This window comes from Budorcas taxicolor, chromosome 22 (assembly GCF_023091745.1).
Source record: "Budorcas taxicolor isolate Tak-1 chromosome 22, Takin1.1, whole genome shotgun sequence".
Taxonomy (NCBI): domain Eukaryota; kingdom Metazoa; phylum Chordata; class Mammalia; order Artiodactyla; family Bovidae; genus Budorcas; species Budorcas taxicolor.
Window position 1 is genome coordinate 33,395,018 of NC_068931.1, and position 25,349 is coordinate 33,420,366.

The 25,349-nt window shown below is 43.0% G+C and overlaps 1 protein-coding gene across 1 annotated transcript in view; it reads right to left on the reverse strand.

The window, feature by feature from the left end:
- LAMA3 (laminin subunit alpha 3) overlaps window positions 1–25,349 on the reverse strand; it is a 253,009-nt gene that overhangs the window by 118,088 nt on the left and 109,572 nt on the right. The window contains exons 20-26 of the mRNA XM_052660252.1: window positions 23,486–23,618; window positions 21,229–21,371; window positions 16,718–16,815; window positions 16,073–16,226; window positions 5,850–6,010; window positions 1,938–2,046; window positions 147–244 (exon numbers count right to left, since the gene is read on the reverse strand). Coding sequence (XP_052516212.1) covers window positions 147–244; window positions 1,938–2,046; window positions 5,850–6,010; window positions 16,073–16,226; window positions 16,718–16,815; window positions 21,229–21,371; window positions 23,486–23,618 — 896 coding nt within the window. The remainder of the gene's footprint in view (window positions 1–146; window positions 245–1,937; window positions 2,047–5,849; window positions 6,011–16,072; window positions 16,227–16,717; window positions 16,816–21,228; window positions 21,372–23,485; window positions 23,619–25,349) is intronic.

The following is a 25,349-nucleotide window of genomic DNA, read 5'->3' on the forward strand; positions in this document are numbered from 1 at the left end:
ATGATTTAGCTCTTAAAAGAAAAATGCACCGCCAGCTTTGAGCATCTTGGCCTGGGATCACTTCTAAAGTGAAATATAAAGCATAGCCTTAAAAGCATTAAGTATCACTAAGAACAGACAAGGGATAAAGGAAGGAAACACATTACCTTTGATTAACAAATCGCCCATAACTGGCAATGCATTTGACGTGAGGTCTCAAATATTCTGTTGAGAATTCTTCAGTGGGTATGATACAAATTTGATGCTGTCCAACAAATATAAGAAGGTACATGCCAGTTATCACCCAAGTCGAGGTTATGGCCAAACATGCACTTCTAAGAAAACAGCTAAAAATTCATCCAGAGAAATTAAAACTATCACTTCACAGCAGTAAATATCATAGGATAGCATTCTCTATGGCATCATTACATGGACGCAAGTTTTTTTTGACTGTTATATAGGATCACTGATTAAATTGTTCCTGATTAAATTATTATTAATAATAATTATTATTAAATAATCATATAAACAAATAAAATCATGTGAAAGTTCAAAACAACTCTGCCAGCAACTTTGGACAGTGTCTCCTCTCCTGCACTGGGCTGATGCTGGCTCCTCAGACCCCTAGGCAGGGAGAGGGAGATGTGTGGGCAGTCGGGGAGCCTGCTGCTCAGAAAGACGGATGCTCCTGCTATAAATAACCCTTCTCAATAGAGGAGGACTCGTATCGCGGGCATATCTGAACTCTGTCTCCAGAGCTAGTTTCTGAGTCACAGAAGAAACTCAGTCAATAACTTAATACCACTTTTCATTTTAAATCAATAACTATAACCGGCTAGATCACAAAGCCATTCAGTAACAATAGATTTTAACTGAACACCTACTATATGCCAGGCACTGAGACTGGGGGATCGTATGAGACCAAGATGGACATCCTCCTGCCTTCATGGAGCTTTCATTCTAGCCAGCCTTGACTCTGAATGACATCTGACTATTTCAGAAAGGGCAAACTTCTGCTTAAAAGAAGAACTTTCAGCCCCATCACAATTTCCAAAGATGAAAAGGTTAAGATTCACTTGGCTCATTATGTTCAAAAAAGAAAGTCATCCTTAAAAAAAGAAAAGTCTTGAGTTATATAACATATAATAATTTTTAAAAACTGAATTCTAGGTAGTTCTTAAGAGAAAGCTCAACATTTCTAATAAATTTAAAACGTATTAAAACAGGCTGGCCTGGCATTTCCCAGGTGTGATACATGCTTAATATCAGCAGTAACAGGAAGTTGCTTCATACTTAATCTTATGTTCCCTGAGATATTTATTATAAATCTGAGCATCCCATTCCTAGCCCAGATCCCACTGTCTCTGTTTATCACAATTCTCAGTACTAAAGTTATGCTATCAAAAGGGTATTTAATCTGTAAAAGCTAGCGTTTTAACTGTTAACAATATATACCTAATTAATTGAAAATACTCTTCTTGAAACAGAGCAACAATGGTCTGGAAAAAAATACCAGGTGACTGCAACCTTGAAAACTCTGAAGAAATCTGCCAAGAAGCTAATAGACATAATAAAATAGTAGAGTGGAAAGAAAATAAACAGTTCCTAATGACATTTCTATATACCAGCAACAATAATAGACTAGGAGATATAATGACAAAAGATACTTCATTCATAGTAGTAACAACAAATAAAAATGAATTAAATGGAGTTTTGTGAAACATGTCCAAATTTGATGATTGAACTTTATTGGATGCTATAGGAAAAGGTTCCAGCAAATGAAGGGGCAAGACAGATGTCCAGATGGGAAAATAAACATCGTAACTCCAGCAATTCTCCGCAGGTTAACTTAAGAGATGTAATGCAAACCCAGCCAAAACGTCAATAAGCTTTAGAAATATATATGCTTATCAATAAAAAAAAATTTCTAAAAATCAGTGGCCGAAACAGAAGCGTACCAGAAGGAATTGGGCCATCCGGGCTCTGAGCCGAACGTCCGCATCTGCTAACAGCTCGTACATGGCGAGGCGACCCCTGCCGTCAGTCACAGCGCTGCGGCAGAGGACGCTGCAAGAAGAAACAGTTTATCTTAGCCTGGTTCCCCTGGTCTCCCTCCCACCCCTGTGGGGTGACTGATCATGCTTCAGTTTCTCCTGTTCATAACTGGGTCACTAACAGTGAACTTCCCTGCAGGTGGAGTTTAGCACAGATGCAACCCATCATCGGTGTGAGAAAAAGAACCTTCTTTCTGTGCTCTGAGCTGTACCTCTCAGGGCTGATGGGCATCACTATCTCTACTGGTTTTGTGGAATATCTGGTTTGGTCTGCTGAGAAAGAGCCCCAGGGCCAGTAAAATCTGATCTCTAATACAGTCTTCTTGGAAATTGACCAATATCATTGGTAGTAGCAGTTTAGTTGCTAAATTGTGTCTGACTCTTGCAACCCCATGGACTGTAGCCCTCCAGGCTCCTCTATCCATGGGATTCTCCAGGCAAGAATACTGGAGTGGGCTGCCATGTCCTTCCTCTAGGGAATCTTCCTGGCTCAGGGATCGAACACTGGTTTCCTGCCTTACAGGCGGAGATAACTCTTTATCGGAGTTATCACAGCACTATTTTGGAAAGTGGTATTCCTTTGCCCTCCTTCTGGGGTATTGCTTTTTAACAACATAGACCTCACTTGAGAAATGCTGAGAAAGGTTCAAACCTCAGTGGGAGAAGCTGCCATGTTGAAAGGGTCTGTCATTTGAAATAGATTTTTATGGGTCGAATATATTCTAATTGCACCACATTTTTGGACTCCAGTATTTGGTAGCCTGGTCACTTACACTGATCACATGACATGCAAAGTAGAGAAAAAGGGAATATTTTAAACAAGTGAAAAGATACCATGGGACTTGCCTGGGAGTGGTTAAATACAATAAAAGTGATTCCTGGTCTAATGCAACACTGTCTTCAAAATCTAACGATGGAGAACTTTGGTGATGTCACCACATCTGGAGTCAAAATCATCTGCAGAATATCATGCACTTCTCTCCTTAAAACACCATTCAGGAGGAGGAAAGGGCAACCCACTCCAGTATTTTTGCCTGGGAAAGCCCAAGGACAGAGGAGCCTGGAGGGCTACAGTCTATGGATTGCAAAAGAGCCAGACATGACTTAGTGACTAAACGATAACATGGCTATTAATACCAGTGTGTTATCTTTATTACAAGGAGTTACATAATTTATTGATGAATGTGAAAGTGTTAGTTGTTCAGTCGTGCTCTACTCTTTGTAACCCCATTGACTGTAGCCCTCCAGGCTCCTCTGTCCATGGAATTCTCCAAGCAAGAATACTGGAGTGGATAGCCAATCCCTGCTCCAGGGGATCTTCCTGACCCAGGGACTGAATCTCCTGCATTGCAGGCAGAATCTTTACCATCTGAGCTACCAGAGATGCCCCTGGTGGTGAGCCTTGTTATAATATTTAAAAGAAAAATCTCATGTCCTGTTGAGAGCAAACTAGCCTGGAGAAACAGTACAGTCTAGACTGCCACATTATCAAGCAGACTTTCTGAGATAATGAAAATATTCTCTATCTGCACCATCCAGAACCGTAGCTACTAACAACACATGACTATTGAGACTTGGCATGTGGCTAGTGAACCTCAGGAGCTAAACTTTTTCCTTCATTGAATTCAAACTGATTTAAACTGAGGTGGCTCAGTGGTAAAGAATCCATTAGCCAATGCAGGAAATGCAGGAGACACAGGTTCAATCCCTGGGTCAGAAAGATCCCCTGGTGGAGGAAATGCAACCCACATTAGCATTACTGCCTGGACAGAGGAGTCTGGCAGGCTAAGTTGCAAAGAGGAAGACACAACAAAGCACACAAATGAATGGAAACGTATTTAAACAGCCACACGTAACCGATACTGTCTGAAAGAGGATACGAATAGAGTAAAAGACATGGAACTTAAAAAAAAAAAAAAAACACCATTCAGAAAAGGTCCTGAAATAACGCTTGGGACTTATGTATCCCCAGGAGAGGGTTCTTCCTTTCTTTAGTTTTGAAATCACTCCTCTGCTTGGTGTAGATGTCTCAGCTTCTTCTGAGACAGTCAAGAGTCACCAAGGTCATAAGAATGTTTCTTCCTGTCCTGAGCCATCTCCACTTTGTACCCAGTGGAGCAGGGGTCAAACCCCAATCTGGAAGGCAGAAGGGGTCAGAGAACTGAACTGAAGGGTGGGCTTGGATGGACGGGTTATGGAGAAGTCCTGCCCCAGGTCACATGGATGACAGTCTCCTAGATTCCGATGGCAAGGTGACCCACCCATCTGGAAGTGTACATCCTGGTGGTTGCTAATGTCACCTAGAGATGAAACTAGTATTTTCATATAATGACAGAACATTCTGGAGGAAATTTGCTGGGCCATCTGGTACTCCTATTAAAAATGCAAATATAATTACATTGTTTTTTTTTTTAATCATCATCCCAGAGAAAAAGAAAGAGTCGATATTTTTTAAGACTTTGAAAAGAAGCTTTCACAGTTTATTTTTTAGGGTTGCTGAGCGTGTGATATTCATTTAATAACCATTTCATCAAGTCTCATAAAATTTTCCATTCCAAGCTACCAAAAGTGACACTTTTCATAAGTTCTTTTCTTTGCATTACAGAGAAAGTGTCCAACTCCTCAAGTCATCTTGGGTTTGACACAAGGCATGTGAGTGTAGAAGTCACAAAATGTTCAAAGTCTTAGTGGAGAATTGGGAGGGTTCACTATAAGGGCTTTCTAGATGGTTCATAGTGTTAAAGAATCCATGTGCCAATGCAGGAGATCTAAGAATCATGGGTTTGATCTCTGGGTCAGAAAGATCCCCTGGGGAAGGGAACGGCATTTTACTCCAATACTCTTGCCTGGAGAACCCCATGGACAGAGGAGCCTGGTGGGCTACAGTCTACAGGGTTGCAGAGAGATGGACACAACTGAAGTGGCTAAACAGCATGTACACTGTAGTTCCCCACATGCTGTCTCAGGAGACTCTGCCTTCTAGTGCTATTTATCCTACAACTAATTCCACTGGGAAACATTCTTTGCACTGATTCTCTAATCAAAGTATACTCTCAACATCTGCATACATCTTGATTCATTATGCAAAGGAAACGATTTTCAATAAATCTTTGTCAGAGCTCTTGGAAGAGATGAACTTCATCAGGGTGAATGTGAGATTCCTCTGTCAAATTATTTTTCACATGATGCTCGTCAAACATTAATGACCCCCAGTTCTTAACGGATTAATGGAGAATGTGCCAGGCACCCATGAACTCTACACGGTGTTTGAGAGAAAGGCACGGGGTTCAGTGCCCACCATGGGGATTACAGAATAAAAGAAAAAGGCTGTGCTGCTTCTTGTGGGTGTGAGTGTGTTAGTTACTCAGTCATGTCTGACCCTTTGTGACTCCATGGACTGTAGCCCGCCAGGCTCCTCCATGGGATTCTCCAGGCAGAATACTGGGGTGGGTAGCCTGTCCCTTTTCCAGGGGATCTTCCTGACTCAGGGATCAAACCTGGGTCTCCTGCATTGCAGGCGGATTCTTTACTGTCTGAGCCACCAGGGAAGCCCCTGCTTCTTGTGAATCTGAGCCAAAATGCTAAGTAGAACATGCAGCTTTTCCAGAAAATGCAATATTTTAAAGGCGCTGCCTATGGAGAAGCCTTCCAATAGCACACCAGGGGTAATGCTGGATCGCATAACTCGTCCCCTGCTGGTTCTCAAGCTCAACCTCAAAAAGGAAACAATTTTCAAGTCGGATAAAAACCAAAGTTCCCATGGCTGACCTCCTGTCTGTTCAGTTAGAGCTGACTCCCCTGGGGCAGGACACTTACCAGTACTTGCAGCTGTAGATGTCCACCCAGCCTGCCAGGTCAGCCCCGGGGCTCTGCACGTGCACTGCAGCCTCAGACAGCTGGTCTGCTTCCGTGGCGTACTCAACCATGATGACGTAGCGGCCAACCCGTGGGACCCGCAGTCGCAGGTGCAGCTCCACCTGTCGAAGAGCCCGAGATGTTGGAGAGACGTGAGATGCACCGAATGCGTCTCCATAGGCAACAGTGAAACTGAGGCTGAGCGGACCCCTGGGAGGAGTTTTACATGTCATCATAGTAAGAAACGTGGTGCTTCCCAGGTGGCGCTAGTGGTAAAGAATCCACCTGTCAATGCAGGAGACGCCAGAGACACGGGATCTTTTCGATCTCTGGGTCGGGAAGATCCCCAGAGTAGGAAATGGCAACCCACTCCAGTACTTTTGCCTGGAAATTCCCATGGGCAAAGCAGCCAGGCGGGCTACAGTCCACGGGACAGCCGAGAGCTGGACACAACTGAGTGATGGAGCACTCAGTAAGAAATGGGTCCTGCAGGCAGGGATCCCCAATAAAATACAGGATGCTCTGTTAAGTCTGAAATTCAGATAAACAATACACAATTATAGCTTAACTACAATTCAACCTAAATGGGGGCATCCGGTATTTTTATTGTCTAAATCTGATGACCCTACTAATAGGGGTCTCTGCTCCTACTACTGAAACGGAGCAGGACTATGGTCCTTCCTCTTGACCATGTCCTCTGCTTGTCTTTTGTCTGTGGAAAAACTTTAGCCAAAGAATAAGTTTAATCAGAGAAGTGAGAAAATGCAGAAACAATGTTAAACAGTCAAAGGAGACCAAATAACCATAATGGAGTCACTAAACATAGTCAAGGACTTTTAGTTCCTTCTCAAGGGCTATAGATAATATTCTGAGCCAAATCCTGGGAGCTGTCTTATAGATACTGAAATCCTCACCAAGTGGAGAACTTAACTACATGAAAAACCAGACCGCAGTCATGACATAAGATGCCACAACTGCAAGAACTGGCCTCAAGAAATGGAAACAAATTGACCCTGGAACTGAAGATCAAATCTATTAAAACAATCAAGAAGACACTGGTCGGATTGCCAATGACCAATTCAAGCTGACTGTCTGGGCTGAGTGTGCGATTTCTGCATGCAGCCCCCTCCCTCTCTCTATAAAAGCTCTTGCCCACTCACAGTCAGTGGGAGGAGCTGGCCTATGGACAGGAGTCTGTTCTCCCTGCCCTTTCTTTGCTGCTGCCAGCATCCAACATAAAGCAAACTTTCTCTTTCCACCATCCTGGCCTCTTTGATGGCTTTTGAGCAGCAAGCGGCCAGATCTGGGTTTGGTATTATTACCCATATATTTGCCTTGTTTCTCAAGGCCAGAGATACTTTAAAATCTGAAGTAAAGAGGAATTTCCAATGAGTGATAACAGGAACGGATGTATGCCTCGATGGGCTACAAAGATGAAAATATTCACTCTCTGGTTCTTTACAGAAGAAGCATGCCCAGCCGTGGCATCACCTTGTGGCTAGGAGCCTGGAGTCTGGAATCACACTGCCTCCAGCTGTGTGGCCTGGAGCAAGTTACTCAACATCTGTATGTCTCAGTATCTTCCTGTGTAAAAATGAGGATAACATAGTGCCCACCTCTTAAGACTATGAGGATTAAGTGAATTAATACGGGATGAGCTCTTCAAACTGTATCCGGCCTGTTGTAAGCCCTGTATAACGGGCTTCCTTGGTGGTTCAGATGGTAAAAAATCTGTCTGTAATGCAGGAGACCTGGGTTCCATCCCTGGATTGGGAAGATCTCCTGCAAAAGGAAATGGCTACCTGCTTCAGTATTCTTGCCTGGAGAAGCCCATGGACAGAAGAACCTAGCAGACTACAGTCCATGGGGTTGCAAAGAGTCAGACACGACTGAGTGACAAACACACACACACGCGCACACACACACACACACACTGTATAAACAATGATGATTATAACTGTGGCTATTGCTTAGTAGTATTTAGTGTGCCATACAAACATACTTCACTCTTCTAATATCTGCCCTTCCTCCCATTCCATAGTACAAATGTAAAATCATTTATTTAACTAATCCCCTATTGATAGACATTTAGGTTATCTCTAATTTTTCCTAAAACATATAAGGCTATATGATCATGTATCTATATCTATATATATAAGTATATATCCATATTTATATCTATGGAAGAAAGGGAAAGTGTTAGGTACTCAGTCATGTCTGACACTTTGTGACCCCATGGACTGTAGCCCACCCGGCTCCTCTGTCCATGGGATTCTCCAGGCAAGAATACTGGAGTGGGTAGCCATTCTCTTCTCCAGGGAATCTTCCTGACCAAGGTATCAAACTCAGGTGGATTCTTTACTGTCTGAGCCACCAGGGAAGCCCGTTTATATCTATGTCTGGATTTATATCCTTTTGCTAGTATTTCTGTAAGATTCCTAGAAGTGGAATTAGAATCACTAGATCAAAATGTGGTGCACATTTAATTCCCGAGTCAGTATCAGAACTACATTCCTTAAGCAGTTTAACCCACTTCAGCCCATAAGCTCAGGCCCTGTCAAGCTTCACCACACTTAATTAAAATCCTCCTGCCTCTGGTCTTCAGGAAATTCACATCTGCTGTTCCTTCCACACAGCTCTGAACCACACACCTGCTTATTTTTCACAGTGATTTTTCTATCACTTAAATAATAGAAAGACTTCCCTCCAGGAGAAAACGTAGATTATCCACACCACTTTCTCACTCGTTATACAGTGAAATATGATGCTGCCACTGGTTCACATGGAGAGGTAATTACCAACATCTCCCCCTTGGGATCTCCAAATGAGGGCTTGTCTGTCTTCACCCCACCACGAAACACACAAGGCCAATGAGCTTTCTCCCAGGAGTTATTATTGGCTGCCAGGTCTATCATAGCACTCTATTATAAACTTCTATTACTCTTCCTACTCCAAGCCATATGGGTTGGCTTTTGGAAGACTTGGTAGGGTTTTGAATATATCTGATGATAGAAATGGGTTTTGAGAAGTCAGACAAAAGATGCAAATTATAGAAAACAGAAACCCTGCTGTTTATCAGTTATTATCTTTGAAGGCTTCCCAGGTGGTGCAGTATAAAGTATCTTCCTGCCACTGCAGGAGATAAGTCTTAGACACTAGATAAGTCTTAATCACTGGATCACCAGGGAAGTCCCTGGGTTTGTGTATTTACATGGATGGTGAAGCCATTTACTTAGGGAACTCCTAAATGGAATTTGAGATCCCTCTGGGATGACAAACCTAAACAATGTGTCGAAAAGGAGAGACATTACTCTCCCGACAAAGGTCCGTATAGTCAAGGCTATGGTCTTTCCAGCTGTCACATATGGTCATGAGAGTTAGACCATAAAGAAGGCAGAATATCAAAGAATGTCTCTTCAAAATGTAGAGCTGGAAAAGACTCCTGCAAGTCCCTTGGACAGCAAGGAGATCATACCAGTCAATCTTAAAGGAGGTCAACCCTGACTACTCACTGGAAAGACTGATGCTGAAGCTGAAGCTCCAGTATTTTGGTCATGTGATGTGAAGAGATGACTCATTGGAAAAGTCCCTGATGCTGGGAAAGATCAAGGGCAGAAGCAGAAGAGGGCGTCAGAGGATGTGATGGCTGGATGGCATCACCGATGCAATGACCATGAACTTGGGCAAACTTCGGGAGATGGTGATGGACAGGGAGGCCTGGCGTGCTGCAGTCCATGGGGTCTCAAAGAGTCAGACATGGGTGTTGTTCAGTTGGGTGACTCCACAACAACAACAACTGAGATATCTAAGAGTTGACGTCATGAAGGAAGTGGGCTGTGCTACTCAGTATATAAAATGGGAGGTGTGACTGGACTTACCAATCTGAGAATCATCTGTGTAGAACTGGTACCTAACACAATAGACATGAAGACTGCTTAGGGAGGGACTACAGAGTAAAAAGACAAGGGTTAAGACGGCTGCTGCTACTGCTGCTGCTGGGTCACTTCAGTCATGTTCGACTCTGTGAGACCCCATAGACGGCAGCCCACCAGGCTCCCCCGTCCCTGGAATTCTCCAGGCAAGAACATTGGAGTAGGTTGCCATTTCCTTCTCCAATGCATGAAAGTGAAAAGTGAAAGTGAAGTCGCTCAGTCGTGTCCGACTCTTCGAGATTCCATGGACTGCAGCCCACCAGGCTCCTCCATCCATGGGATTTTCCAGACAAGAGTACTGGAGTGGGTTGCCATTGCCTTCTCCAGGGCTAAGACTGAACCTCAATATATTCTAACATTTGATGTGGAGACACAGGAGGGTAAGCCTACAAATGATAGTTGGAGGAAGCAGCCAGAGAGGTTCAAAGAGACCCAGTCTGCTCCTAAATTCTGGAATTTAAATTCTTCTCTTAAATTCAAGACAAAAAGACTGTTTTTTTTAATAGAAGGAGTATTCAACAAGTATTGAAAGCTGCTGAAAAGTTGAACAGATGAAGACTGGAAAATATCCATTGGACTTAGCAGAGCAACACTAACACAATCACTGGAAATCCTGCCCACTCCCCCCACCAAAAAAAATTCATGGGACTGGGAGGTGAAGTCAGACTGGTGTCGGTTGAGGTAGGAATGGAAAGTAGAGAATTCGAAATTGTGAGTCTAGACAACTCTTGGTTTTGAAGGGACAGAGAGTTATGGAGCAGTGGTTGAAGGATTGTGGGAAGAGGAAGTAGGGTTTTCATAAAAATAAGATGAAAGTGAAAGTCACTCAGTTGTGTCTGACTCTTTATAGTCCATGGAATTCTCCAGGCCAGAATACTGGAGTGGGTAGCTGTTCCCTTCTCTAAGGGATCTTCCCAACCCAGGAATCGAACCAGGGTCTCCTGCATTCCAGGCAGATTCTTCCCTGAGCTATCAGGGAAGCAAAAATAGGACAGAACTTAGCATGTTTTAAATCTGGGATGACTTCCAATTCAGACAGTACAGGAATTCATATTTGCTGTACCCCTTCTCCAAGAGACAGCAACTATGGGTGTGTATTGGTCGTAAAAGGGATTTTTTTTTTGTTTTGCAACCCTACAGTCATGACTGTAGCCCACCTGGCTCCTCTGTCCATGGAATTCTCCAGGCAAGAATACCAGAGGGGGTTCCCATGTCCCTCTCCAGGGGATCTTCCCGTCCCACGGATTGAACCCAGGTCTCCCACATCACAGGCATATTCTTTACCGCCTGAGCCACCAAATAATGTTTTAATAGTAAAACAACAACAACAAAATAAGTTTGGGATTAAAAGGAGACAGATGATGGAACATAAGTAAAGAAAAACTTGAAATGGCACCAGGGCTGAAGTCACAGGCTTGTTGTTCTCCAGGCTGGAAGCAGGCTGTGTGGGCCAGCAGTTCAGAATATGCAGAGTAAAGCAAACTAAAAACACTTCATATGAGACAGGGGCCAGATCCAGGCTCATTTTTTGAAGCTAAAGGATGAGAGTTCCTTCACATCATGAAAAACTGAAGAAAAAAAAAATCACTGAAAACCTGCCATCTGGATTTCAGCTTCATAAAAAATGGTGGGATACGGAAAACAAAGATCAAAGATGAGGCCTAGGACCAAGAACTGGGTTAAGCACCTGTGGGCTCAGTGTCTGAATCTGTACTAGCCTGAGGACCACAATAATAGACATTGGCATATTGTTATGCCTGGCTCTGGGCTAAGGGTACAGAGAACCAGACAGACAAGCCAGACTGAGATGGATGTAGGGAAAGAGGGAGAAGATAAAAACCTCTCATTCAAAGTAAGCCAGTAAGCAAACAAAATAAGCCTCCAGAACATACAGAAATCTAACATTAAGAAGAACAGTCAAGGGGACTTCCCTGGTGGTCCAGTGGCTAAGACCTCATGCTCCCAATGTGGGGGGCCTGGGTTTGATCCCTGGTCAGGGAACTAGATCCCACATGTGGCAACTAAGACCCAGCACAGCCAATAAATACATAATATTTAGGAAAAAAGAATTTTTCTCTTTTTTTTAAAAAAATAGGCAATAATATATCATCAAGTGAAGATGAGTTTACCTGAGATGAAATAAACTTTATGAAAGTCTGATGAAGTTTTAAAATAAGTACACTGGTCCCTAATCCAGAACCCCCAAAGTCTGAAAAGGAAAACTAGTTTTCAAATGGGTTTGGTTACAAAACCTAACCTAACTCTAACCAATCATCACTTGATGGTAAAATCTGACCTGAACTAACTCCATATATACAGTCTTCATGTACCTCCCTTGGTATGTCTATTCAGGCTTTTCACTGGAAAAATATTAACTTGTCTGACTTACAAGGTGCTGTTCCAGAACCCACTATAGATGTTATGTGTATACAATCATATCTTTTCAAAATTTTTAAAATTCTGAATTCTGAACTATACCTTGCTCCAAGGATGTTGAGAAACTCAAAAAGATTAATGGAGTAACTCCTCTTTAAAAAGTAAATGAAGTTATGAAACAAAAATTGGCAGAGGAGAAACAAGAAAACAGAAAATATAAGAAAGAGCTAGTAAGAAATCTTTTGAGATGAAAAGTACATGTTACATGGAATTGGGAGGCTGAATAAAATCTAGACTAGAGACAGTGAACTAGAACATTTATGGATTCTAAGAGAGAATTGAGGAAGCCACTCAGAAAGCTGTGCAAAAGAGCCAAAGAAACACACTAATATGAAAGAGCAGTTTAGAGACAGATCGAGAGGCTCCAACATTCTTCCAGCCTGACTTCCAGAAAAGAAGATGAAAGGATTTGCAGCCAAGTAATATCTGTAGAGATACTATCCAAAAAATTCCCAGGATAAAAGACATGACTCTTCACATGAAACTGTACTTTAAGTACTAAAATAATAAAAATAAATCTGCACCTAAACACATAAAAATGAAACTTCAGAACATCACAAAGTACATCCTGGAACTTCTGGTTAAACACATAGGGTGTAGCACACCTATTTACTGACCCTCCCTCTCAGAAATCCACAAAAATAAGGGTAAATATTTTTTGAATCATAAACCCACAAAGAAAAGAGAATAGAGAAGAAAATAACAGGCCAGAGACCTGAAAAATTTGGAAGCTAGAATGCAATTGGATGTTAACTAATTGAACAGACCAAAAGATACGTGTGTGTGTGTGTGTGTGTGTGTGTGTGTGTGTGTGTGTGTTAGGGTTGAGGTTGCTGTTGTGGTTGGAGTTGGAAGAAAAAAACTAAGCAATCTCTCAAAACATAAAACAAGATAAGGCTATTGAAAAGGTGGGCTAAAGATAAAGAAATAACTTATCAAAGGAATAACTCAGGAAAGTTTCCCAGAGAAGTTTCTAGAGTAAACAGGGTGCCACAGGTGTTGGATTAGGCTACCTCTAGAAGAAGTGAGTCCCCCATCAATTCAAGTATTCAACAGAGGCCAAATGAATCAATATCTGACAAGGATAATGTAGACAGAATTTTTTCCAGGAAGAGAGATCAGATGACTCCTAAGACCTTCGTGAACTCTGTTGGGTTCCCTGGTGACTCAGCGGTAGAGAATCGGACTGCCAATACAGGATCAGCCCCTGGGTCAGGAAGATCCCCTGGAGAAGGAAATGGCAACCCACTCCAGTATTCTTGCCTGGGAAATTCCATGGACAGAGGTGCCTGGTGGACTACAGTCCATGGGGTCGCAAAGAGTCCGACTCTAGCTACTAAACAACAGCAAACTCTGTCAATCTCTGACTTTTAGCACAGTGACCTTGACGCCTCATTAATGCTGTGCAACAGAGCTTTCTGTGATGGCAAAATATTCTGTGATGTGTGCTGTCCAATACAATGGGCACTAGACATACATGATTACTGAGAGCTTGAAATGTGGTTAGTGTAACCGAAGAACTGAATGTTTAGCTTTACTTAAGTTTAATTAAAATAGATATATACTGAATCAGACAGCATAAGTCTCCAGGCCTTCAGATAAAACAGTAAAAGAGGATTTTTAAATAAAACTGGACAGCCCAGGGCTGAGTCGTATGCGTCATGCAAATAGAACAGCTCAGAGCTATGGCTCCGGGCTAAGTCAGAGGCAGGAACAGCTCCTGATGAATCATCAGCATTACTTCCTGGACATCAGCCCTTCCCAACTGTAGCTCCCTGCTATGTGGGGTGCACACACACACACATATCTGTGGTATATGTGTGTGCATGTATGTGCATCTGTATGCACACACACAGCAGGGGCAGGGAAAGAGACAGTGGACTGAAGATTAGAATGGAGAGGAAGTAAGACCATTTTGTTTTTCCTTATGCGTATTTTTCTTTTAAATTGATTTTTATTGACGTATATTTGCTTTACAATGTTACAATAGTGTCTACCGTACAGCAGAGTAAATCAGCTATATCTATACACATATTCAATACTTTGGCCACCTGATGCGAAGAGCTGACCCTGATGCTGGGAAACACTGAAGGTAAGAGGAGAAGGGGACGACAGAGAAAGAGATGGTTGGATGGCATCACCAACTCAATAGATATGAGTTTGAGGAAGCTCCAGGAGATAGTGAAGGGCAGGGGAGCCTGGTGTGCTGCAGTCCCTGGGGTCGCAAAAATTCGGACACGACTAAGCGACTGAACAACAAACACATACGTCCTCTGTTTTTTGGATTTCTCTCCCATTTAGGTCAGCACAGAACACTGAGTAGGGTTCCCTGAGCTGTGCAGTAGGCTCTCATTAGTTATCTATTCTATGCTGTTGTTTAGTCGCTCAGTCGTATCCGACTCTTGCGACCCCATGGACTGCAGCCCACCAGGCTCCTCTGTTCATGGGGTGGGATTGCCCAGGCAAGAATACTGGAGTGGGTTGCCATTTCCTTTCCCATCGATCTCCCCACCCAGAGATCAAACCCGAGTCTCCTGCATTGCAGGCAGATTCTTTACTGCTGAGCGACTGGGGAAGTGATTATGTCAATCCTAATCACCCAATTCATCTCGTCCCCAACCCCCTTTCCCCTCTTGGTGTCCATAAGATTGTTCTCCATGTCTGTGTGTCTATTTCTGTTTTGCAAATATGATCATCGGTACCATTTTTATAGATTCCATATATATTCATGCATATTGTTTTTCTTATTATAACAAGTAGAAAGGAGAAAAGGGCAGCAGAGGATGAGATGGTTAGATAGCATCACCGACTCAATGGAAATGAACTTGGGCAAACTCCAGGAGAGAGTGGGGGACAGGGAAGCCTGGCATGCTTCAGTCCATGGGGTCACAAAGAGTTGGACACGACGGAGTGACTGAACTTTTTTTGGTAAAAATAATAGTTGTAAAATAAAAACTCAAATAAAATAAAGACTAAACTTAAGAAACACCATCAAACTCCTACAACTTCTACCTTGAAAATGTTAGGAATGTAGTTTACAAAAAGATACACATCAAAATGGTGAGTGAGAATACTGCATATATTTTCATTTCATGGATTTAATCCCCCAGATGAATGTTTTCCTCAAGGGTACAAAACAGAAAACACTGCAAAAAGTAAGGAATGGAAATACTGTAGAGAAAGGTTTTGCTTGTGTGTGTGCATCTTCATTCTGAATAATGAGTTCTTATTGTTGATACACAGTACTTCTAACTCAAATCTTAAAACTGTACAGTCTTAAATTATTTTGAGGCTCAGAGAACTCCTGGAAGAAAAGCAATGCCAAGACCTGTAGAAACCTGTCCTCTGAGCCAGGAAGGAGGTGCCTTTGGGTGTAGCAGTTCCAGAATCTAAGCTCAAGGAATTCAGCTGCTACAAATTGTCTAGCCCGAGGGGATGAGCAGTCAGTGAGCGTTGCATCCTTTTAGGGTAAGCTGTGTGATTTCTGAAGGCTTTGTAGAGAGATCGTGCCCCGAATCAGGGTGAACAGGATGCCTCCTTGTAAATCCAGAGAATCAAAAGGAAAAAATTCTGAGGTTGCTCATGTTGCCCGCCATGTACAGAAAGTGATGGAAGACGAGCCTTCCCACGGCTCAGCGTGGTGGACTGCCCAGCTCCAGCCTGAACCAGAAAACTCAGCACACCTTTAATTAACATCTCTGGGGAGGTCTTCCAGATTTACCTGAATATGAGATACAATTGTGGCCAAGGGTTTTCAGCAGAAGAACAGGGAGGTGGTAAAATATCTGATAGAAAAACAAAAAAAGGCTGCCTCACCTCTCTTCCACTGAGGTCCGCCATGACTGGGTGCACGGGGGTGGGCTGCCTCACTGCCAAGGGTCTCGGCTCCCCATCAAGCAGGAAGTGTCTGGCCTCGCAAGCCAGGGCACAAGGGAATCGGGTTACTGGCAAATGCTGGTAAAGCAAACAACTTCAACAACAACAAAACACAACAGTTACAACTGAGAACATAACACAGAGGATCAAAGTTCATCCCCAGGACTCCTATCCATCCCGTGCATTCATTCATTCACTCATCACTCTTCAGCAAACTCTTACTAAGTGCTTACTACAGGAACTGGGCGATAAATTTTCATCTGCCTGAGGAATGGGAGAAGCAGTGGTCCACAAACGCACATTCATTGTAAGCTCTTCCCTCACTAGATGCACGACCCTGAGCGTATTACTTAGGCACGCATCGCCACTTCCTCATGTAAGAGAGTGAGAGTCACTCTGAAGCCCTAGTCACAAAGTGGTTTGTGACTCTTGCATGAAACACAGTCACTGCTACAAAGAAAAGCCACAATTAAGTCATTAACCAGAGCATCCTGTGCAGTCATGATCCTGAGGGCTATTGAGAATCCTTGAACCCAAGGCTCCTGAGTTAGAGGACCCGATGATGCACCTGCTGCCCATACTAACTTCTCTTGGGGATGGCCCACATTGGCACATGGCTCTGTGACCGGCAGCTGCAGCGAGGGGGCCTCATAGTAATCCCTGGGGAGCAGCACCAGGTAGTCCTAGGAGATAAAGACCAAAACAATGCATACTCGTTAGGAGGGCAGCCCCAGGTTAGTGTTAATGATAAAATAGCTGCATATACTAGCTAAATGAATAATAACCAGGTGAAGCACTCTAGTTAAATTCTCCATATCATCAACTGCTTTTTCTTTCTGCCCCCTGACTCATCAGAACACACCAAGCAACCGATGGTGGCTCAGATGGTAAACAATCTGCCTGCAATGTGGGAGACCCAGGTTCAATCCCTGGGTCGAGAAGATCCCTTGGAGAAAGGAATGGCTAACCACTTCAGTATTCATGTCTGGAGAACTCCATGGACAGAGGAGCCTGGCGGGCTACAGTCCATGGGGTCACAAAGAGCCAGACACAACTGAGTGACTGACACTTTCACTTCTTAAGCATCAGACATAAGCGTTTCAAGCAAACATTTTTATTTTCAAAGTTCAGGGAAGCTTTACTGGTTCTTCTGGGTTGTTAATAAACTCAGAACCAAAGATAATAATAAACTGTCCATTGAAAAGATGTTCTTTTGACATGCTGGTTGCCTTCATCCCTATAGGATCCAGAGTTGTAGATAACGTATTCTGGCTTTTTACTCCTCCCGCAGAGCAACGCTCTCCTGGCTTCGTGTAAAAAGTGATGTTTTATGATCCTGGTGAATCATAGCCTGAACCTGGCCCACTGCCTGTGGGACGAGAGAGGAAGAACATGTTCCACTGAGGGTGCCAAATGGGCCCACAGCAGGGATTCAGAGAGGCAGCTCTTCAGAAAAGGGCAGGGGCTGGACTTCTGCCATCCTAGCATCCCTGCCTATCTGCCCAGGGAAGGAGGGGGAATGTTTGTCACAATGGTGAGAGACTTGAATACTGGCCACAAAGCTTTTCTCTCTTCACAGCCCTCAATTTGTCTATAAGAGAGAAGAGGAGAATGTGTGGGAGAGAAAAAGTAGGGGCTCAGTAGTCTTAATACCTGAGTGAGTTTTAATGTAATTTTTAAAAAGTTTTGATTGAAGTATAGTTGATTTACAATGTTGTGTTAATTTCTGGAATGTAGCAAAGTGATTCAGTTATATACATGTATTTTCTATTACGATTTATTATAGGATATAGTTCCCTATGCTATACAATAGGACCTTATTATCTATTTTATACACTGTAGCTTGTATCTGCTAATCTTAAACTCCTAATTTATCCCCCCGCCTCCTCCCTTTCCCTTCCGGTGACCATAAGTTTGTTTTCAAAGTCTGTGAGTCTGTCTTTGTTTTGTAAATAAGTTTATATGTATCATATTTTAAATTTCACATATAGGTGATACCATATGGTACTTGTCTTTCTCTTTCTGACTTACTTCACATAGTATGATAATCTCTAGGTCCATCCACGTTGCTGCAAATGGCATTATTTCATTCTTTTCATGGCTGAGTAGATTCCCATTGTGGTGAAGGAAATGGCAACCCCAGTATTCTTGCCTAGAGAATCCTGTGGACAGGGGAGACTGGTGGGCTGCTGTCCATAGGGTTACACAGAGTTGGAAACGACTGAAGCAACTTAGCATGCATGCATGCATTGGAGAAGGAAATGGCAACCTACTCCAGTATTCTTGCCTGGAGAATCCTAGGGACAGGGGAGCCTGGTGGGCTGCCCTCTATGGGGTTGCACAGAGTCGGACACAACTGAAGCGACTTAGCAGCAGCAACAATATCCCATTGTGTATATATACACCACATCTTCCTTATCTATGTATCGCTCGATGGACATTTAGGTTCCTTCCATGTGCTGGCTATTGTAAATAATGCTATTATAAAGATTTGGGTGCATGTATCTTTTCTTTTTTAATTTTTAAAAAATTTTTTAAATTTAAATTTATTTATTTTTAATTGGAGGCTAATTACTTTACAGTATTGTATTGGTTTTGCCATACATCAACATGAATCCGCCACAGGTATACACATGTTCCCCATCCTGAACCCCCCTCCCACCTCCCTCCCCATACCATCCCTCTGGGTCATCCCAGTGCACCAGCCCCAAGCATCCTGTATCCTGCATCGAACCTGGACTGGCGATTCATTTCTTATACGATGTTATACATGTTTCAATGCCATTCTCCCAAATCATCCCACCCTCTCCCTCTCCCACAGAGTCCAAAAGACTGTTCTATACATCTGTGTCTCTTTTGTTGTCTCGCATACAGGGTTATCATTACCATCTTTCTAAATTCCATATGTATGAGTTAGTATACTGTATTGGTGTTTTTCTTTCTGGCTTACTAGATGAATGGATAAGAAAGCTGTGGTACACATACACAATGGAGTATTACTCAGCCATTAAAAAGAATACATTTGAATCCGTTCTGATGAGGTGGATGAAACTGGAGCCTATTATACAGAGTGAAGTAAGCATGTATCTTTTCAAATTAGAGTTTTCTCTGGATACACGCCCAGGAGAGAAACTGTTGGATCCTATGGCTTCCCTGATGTCTCAGCTGGTAAAGAATCTACCCACAATGCAGGAGACCTGGGTTCAGTCCCTGGGTTGGGAAGATCCCCGGGAGAAGGGAAAGGCTACCCACTCCAGTGTTCTGACCTGGAGAATTCCATGGACTGTATATATAGTCCAAGGGGTTGCAAGGAGTCGAACATGACTGAGCGATTTTCACTTTCACAGCAACTCTATTTTTAGCTTTTTAAGGACTTTCCATACTGTTTTACATAGTGGTTGCACCAATTTACATTCCCACCAACAGTGTAGGAGGGTTCCCTTTTCTCCACACTCTCTCCATCAATTATTATTTGTAAAATTTTTAATGATGGCCATACTGACCTGTGTGAGGTGATACCTCATTATAGCTGTGATTTGCATTTCTCCAATACTAATTTTTAAATGGTTATCGCTCTATTAATAAGCTTCCTTTGGTAGGGACTGTATTTCCCCATTACTTTATGGTCCCATAGATTCTAAAACAGTGAAGTTTGATAATGCATGCTCAATAAAATATTTCTAGAGAAAATGAGATCATAATATGGAAGCATACACATGAATTTTTGAGTCAGACATGACTTAGCAACTGAACAACAATAACATATGAATTATGACACAACTACAGTGGCTAAACGTCATGAAGAATTTTCCATGCCTATGTAGTAATTTTTAGCATGAACTTCTTCTTTCCATTAGTCCAACTTTGTCTCCATTACTGGCCTCAATGGAATATTCCTCCTCATTTCTACATCTGTGAAACATCCTTAAACTTTAGTAAAGCAACAAAGCTTTCTACTAAGAAGCACAAGAAAGGCAGGGACAGCTTAAACCTTCACATTCTGTTGATAAGATCCTAGATTTGGAAAGGACCATATGGATAAGCATGGTCCCTACTGTATGGGGCAGGTGTGGGGTTAAAGAACTCGCCTGAGATCTGTTCATTTAGCCAATCAAGGGTTGAGCCAGATGGAAAAGCTTTATGTTTTCCACTCTGAGCACATGAAACCAAGAACTACCAAAGACTGTTTTGAAAAGACCTTGCTATAAGCAAAAGCAGACACCAAAGCAGAGATCTGAGAAGGCAGGTTTCATCCCTGGCCTCTCTGAGAAGGCAGGCTTCATCCCTGGCCTCTCTGACAGTTCTATTAAAGTGCAAGGATGCGGCCCTTCCCCTGGTAAAGAGTTTTTTGTCCAAGGCAATCTGGTGATGCTATTACCACAATCAAGGCAGAAGGACACAGGAAGCCTGTCACAGAGAGGCACTGGCTCTTTGTCTCTCCCTTCTCTTTTCACCACCAAGAACTGCACTGATTTTAGCATCTTCTCTTCCTCTAGCTCCTTCTGATTCATTCTGCATGATTCCCAGAGAGGTTATCTTTTTAATCACCCTTCTCATTCATGATGAAAAATCCCAAAGAAATTTTTGAAAGGCTGGGACATAGGCTCATCAAGGTTTTGCATTTATATTGATAATGTTAAAATTTCATGAGTTCAAAAAAAATTTTTTTTTTTGGCCTGTAAGAGACTGGCTGGAAGCCTAAAAAATCTATTTTGTTTCCCATATTATTATGCCTGGGCTTCCCTGGTGTCTCAGTGGTAAAGAACGACCTGCCAATGCAGGAGACGCAGGCTCAACCCCTGGGTTGGGAAAATCCACTGGAGAAGGGACTGGCCACCCACTCCAGTACTCTTGCCTGCCAAATCCCATGGACAGAGGAGCCTGGCGGGCTGCAGTCCATGGAATCACAAAAGAGTCAGATAGGACTTAGCGGCCAAACAATGTATGTTGTTATACCATGTAAGGACAAATGTCACCACAGGTTCCTATATCTGAAAGGGAATCAGCTATGATTCTTCTGTCTTCTGCTCACTATGGTCACTATGGATGGACCATCTCTAAGAGGGGAAGAATCACCACTCAGAACCCCCTCTTACCAGCAGGACTCCCTCCACTTGAATGCAAGCAATCCATGTCCCTGGTACAATTGAAAACGGGTCTGCAAAACCATTTCCAGGTACGGTGACAAAGGCTGGCTCCTTACTCGGCTGGAATATGATCTCTTTGCTTTGAGCAGCACCTATCAGAAATGAAAAGAATTGCTTAGGGCATCTTTTGAGCAGTCAGTGTTCTGATTTTAGATATTCAACTTAAAACATTCAGTTTACATCTGAGAAACTTTCAGATGCTTCACTGATCATATGAACTGATCAGATTTACTGATCTTATCTTCAACAACAGCATGAATGCATATGCCTATTTATAAAACAGACTAGCAACGTATTGATAAGATATTAGCAGTGGCTATCTATGCTGTGATTGTGAGTCATTTTAAAATTTATTAAATATATGAAGACATGCAAACTGCTTAGAAAAGTTTGTTGCACATAGTAAGTATTCAACATATTACATAGATATTAAACTATTTTTTCCTCTTCTTTATATGTAATTGAATTTTTTAAATTTCTATTGATGTGTGCTCAACTGCTCAGTCGTGTCTGACTTTCTGTGATCCAATGGACTGTAGCCCACCAGGCTCTTCTGTCCATGGGATTCTCCAGGCCAGAATAATGGAGTGGGTTGCCATGCCCTCCTCTAGGGGGATGTTCCTGAGCCAAGAATCAAACCTGTGTCTCTTAAGTCTCCTGCACTTGGCAGGTGGGTTCTTTACCACTAGCGCCACCTGGGAAGCAGGTCACTAAGGAATATACAACTGGGCTCCTGACTCAGACGCGGGGGCTTAGGAAAGGTGTTCCAAAGCACAAGAAAACAAGCCACAGCGGATTCTAACTGTTTGAGTCAACGGAGGACAAACTGCTGATGACGCTGTCACTGGGAAGGCAGTGGGTCCATAAGAGTTTGGGGTCTGAAGACTGGGACTTGTCCACAGAGATTAGCTGTGTGCTTAGAAAATTTACTACACCTCTCAGCTGTTTCCTCCTCAGCCCTCTTCAGTTCTCAAAATTCTCATCATGTGAGGAAATGGATGCTGGAGTATTCTTGAAATAATAAAGCAAGCTTGCCAATTCATCCTATTAGTTACTCTGAATCAACCTCTGGGCTTCCCTGGTGGCTCAGTGGTAAACAACTGCCTGCCAGTGGAGGAAACACGGGTTCCATCCCTGGGTGGAGAAGATCCCCTGGAGAAGGAAATGGCAACCCACCCCAGTATTCTTGCCTGGAGAATTTCATGGACAGAGGAGACTGATGCGCCAGAGTCTATGGGGTCGCAAAGAGTCGGACATGACTTAGCAACTAAACAACAACAAATCCACCTCCAGCCTTACAAGCTTGACTGACACAACATAGGAACATCACTTCTTACCCCAAGTCCCAATCTGTCGTGGATACTCAATGAAGACGCTTAAATTTCCATCCTAAATTAGATTTCCACTGGTGCCATTTTGTGTCCCTGTGGAATTCATACTAGTATATTCCTGGAATCTGTTTCCAGGACCAAGAGAAGCCCTCACCCCCTGCAGAACACATGTTCAGGCCTCATCTCTGACTGTGGTGAGACCTGCCCTCTGACTGGGTCCTTCCTCTGTCCTCAGGAATCTCTCACCCCTAAATGAGATTGGCATGCTCCTTTCCGCAGCCCTCTTGGGCTTCAGGCTTTGCCACATTCATCCTTTTTAAAGCATTTTATTTATTTATTTATATTTTGGCCATGCCATACCATGTGTGGGATCTTAGTTCCCTGACCAGGGATTGAACCCCTGTCCTCTACAGTGGAAGTGCAGTTTTAACCACTGGACCTCCAGGGAAGTCCCTACCACATTCGTCTTAAAAACTCCTATCCTCACCCCTTTCTCCTTGAATTACTTGGTTTGCCTGAAACAGTGGGAGAATTTAGGGCAGGAGGCCAAGGCCTCTCAAGTAATTCTGCAAAGTGACACCCAATTTACCTGAACGAGCTATAAATTAGCTTCACCCTGTGGTGATGTGATAACCCATGGGGTTCAGCCAGGGTACACAGACTGTTATACTGATTTTTTAAATGACAGTTAATAACAAATTTAACAGCACAACTTAAACATGCATTTAGAGACAGAAAAGGTACAAAGGACAGAGCATAAGTGTCCCAATCACTGCAGTCTTCACATTCTCTGAAGAGATCAACTTGGCAAAAATTGGAGAAAACGTTTCACTAATAAATCACTTCATCCAAAAGCGGCTTGAAAATTTACTCACCTGCCTTAGCCCAGGATGGATAAATAGTTATACGACCAGATACTGCTTCAGTTCCAGGGTTCATATATCTTAGAACAACATGAAACAAGGAGAGACTTGACTTCCCCACATTTAACATGATTCTTACTTCATTCTGAAAAATACCAAAAACCCATAAAGTATAGAAGAGACAACTGGTTAAAAGGAATGTTAGCCAAACAGTGACTTTATTCAAAAGTTTCACTACTGGGCTTCACTATTCATACCCACACATCCACACACACACACTCAAACACATACACACACACTCAAATAACACCACATGCACACCCACTCAACAAGCACCAAGTGACTAACTCTGTCAAAGATGAAAACAGGCAAGTCAGCCAATCAATTAAAATCACTTACAATTAAAGTCACAGTGAAAACACACTCCCCTCAGCAACCAAGCTCCTCTTTTGACCTTTTAGCAATCAGGCATACAGAGCAGAAGGTTAGATGAATTAGTTTAGGAAAAGCCACAGTGATGGGGCAACCACCACTGGCTGGGAGAAATAAAAAGACAGAGGAGAAGGAAAAGAAAGTATGTTAGAGAACACCACCAGCCCCATCAGGAGAGACAACTCCAGGGTCTACTTCACATACATCACACTTGAAACAGTCGCAGAAACCAGTAGAGGCTAAAGAGAGGCTGTGAAAAAGTGAGTGTTAGTTGTTCAGTCATGTCTGACTCTTTGTGAGCCTATGGACTATAGCCCACCAGGCTCCTCTGTCCATGGGATGTTCCAGGCATGAATACTGAACTGGGTAGCCACCCCCTTCTCCAGGGGATCTTCCAGACTCAGGGATCAAACCCAGATCCCCTGAACTGCAGACAGATTCTGTACCATCTGAGCCAGCAAGGAAGCCCAAGGAGAGGATGACATCTGGAGCTAACTAAAATACACCTGCTAAATAATATGGAATTTATCTCAATCCCTATCAGAGAAAAACACGGGCTCTCTGCTGGGGACAGGGAGTTCTGCTGGTCCCCAGGTCCCTGGTCCTCATACAATGCTGTGTAAGTGTTGCTATGCCCATGACCTTGAAGGAGAGTCTAGACTACTTCAATTCTGAACCAAAGACCACATGTCCAGATCTAGCTGCATCCCAAGGAAAGTTCATGAAACATGGAAATTTCTAAATCAGTAGTTCTTTAGGCCTTTCCTTCAGCTCCTTTGGTTGAAATGAAGGGGATTTTTGTTGAGTGAGACATCGATGACAGTAAAGACTGGTGCTAAGTAGAATCCCTTGCTCTGGGAGAAGGGGGTGGCAGCCAACCCACCCTGAGGGTCTTCATGGCCCTCACAATTTGATGGAATTCATCTTTAAGGGTTGATTCGAGGGCTTTTCTGGTGGCTCAGACGGTAAAGAATCTGCCTGCAATGCAGGAGACCCAGGTTTGACCCCTGGGTCAGGAAGATCCCCTGGAGAAGGAAATGGCTACCCACTCCAGTATTCTTGCCTGGAGAATCCCATGGACAGAAGAGCCTGGTGAGCTACAGTCTGTGAGGTCCCAAAGAGTCAGGCACGAGTGAGGGATTAACACTTTCATTTTCACATCTTTAAGGGTTAATTCCACACTGGAAAATAATAATGCAAGAATGTATTAAGGGCAGAGTAAAGTAAGTGGTGATTCCAGGCAACACCACCCAAGTTCTCTAACTAAAAATACTAACAGAAAAATCCATCATTAGAAATTCATTCTTTTGTGTTAACCAGCTATTCTTTCAAACTGCAAATACCTGGGAGGAGGTATATACCTTAACTGGGCTCTTAGTCACTCCACTCACATCCTATTATGACTCAGTGGAATTCACTGCCTTTTTCTGAACAACGGAGTAAG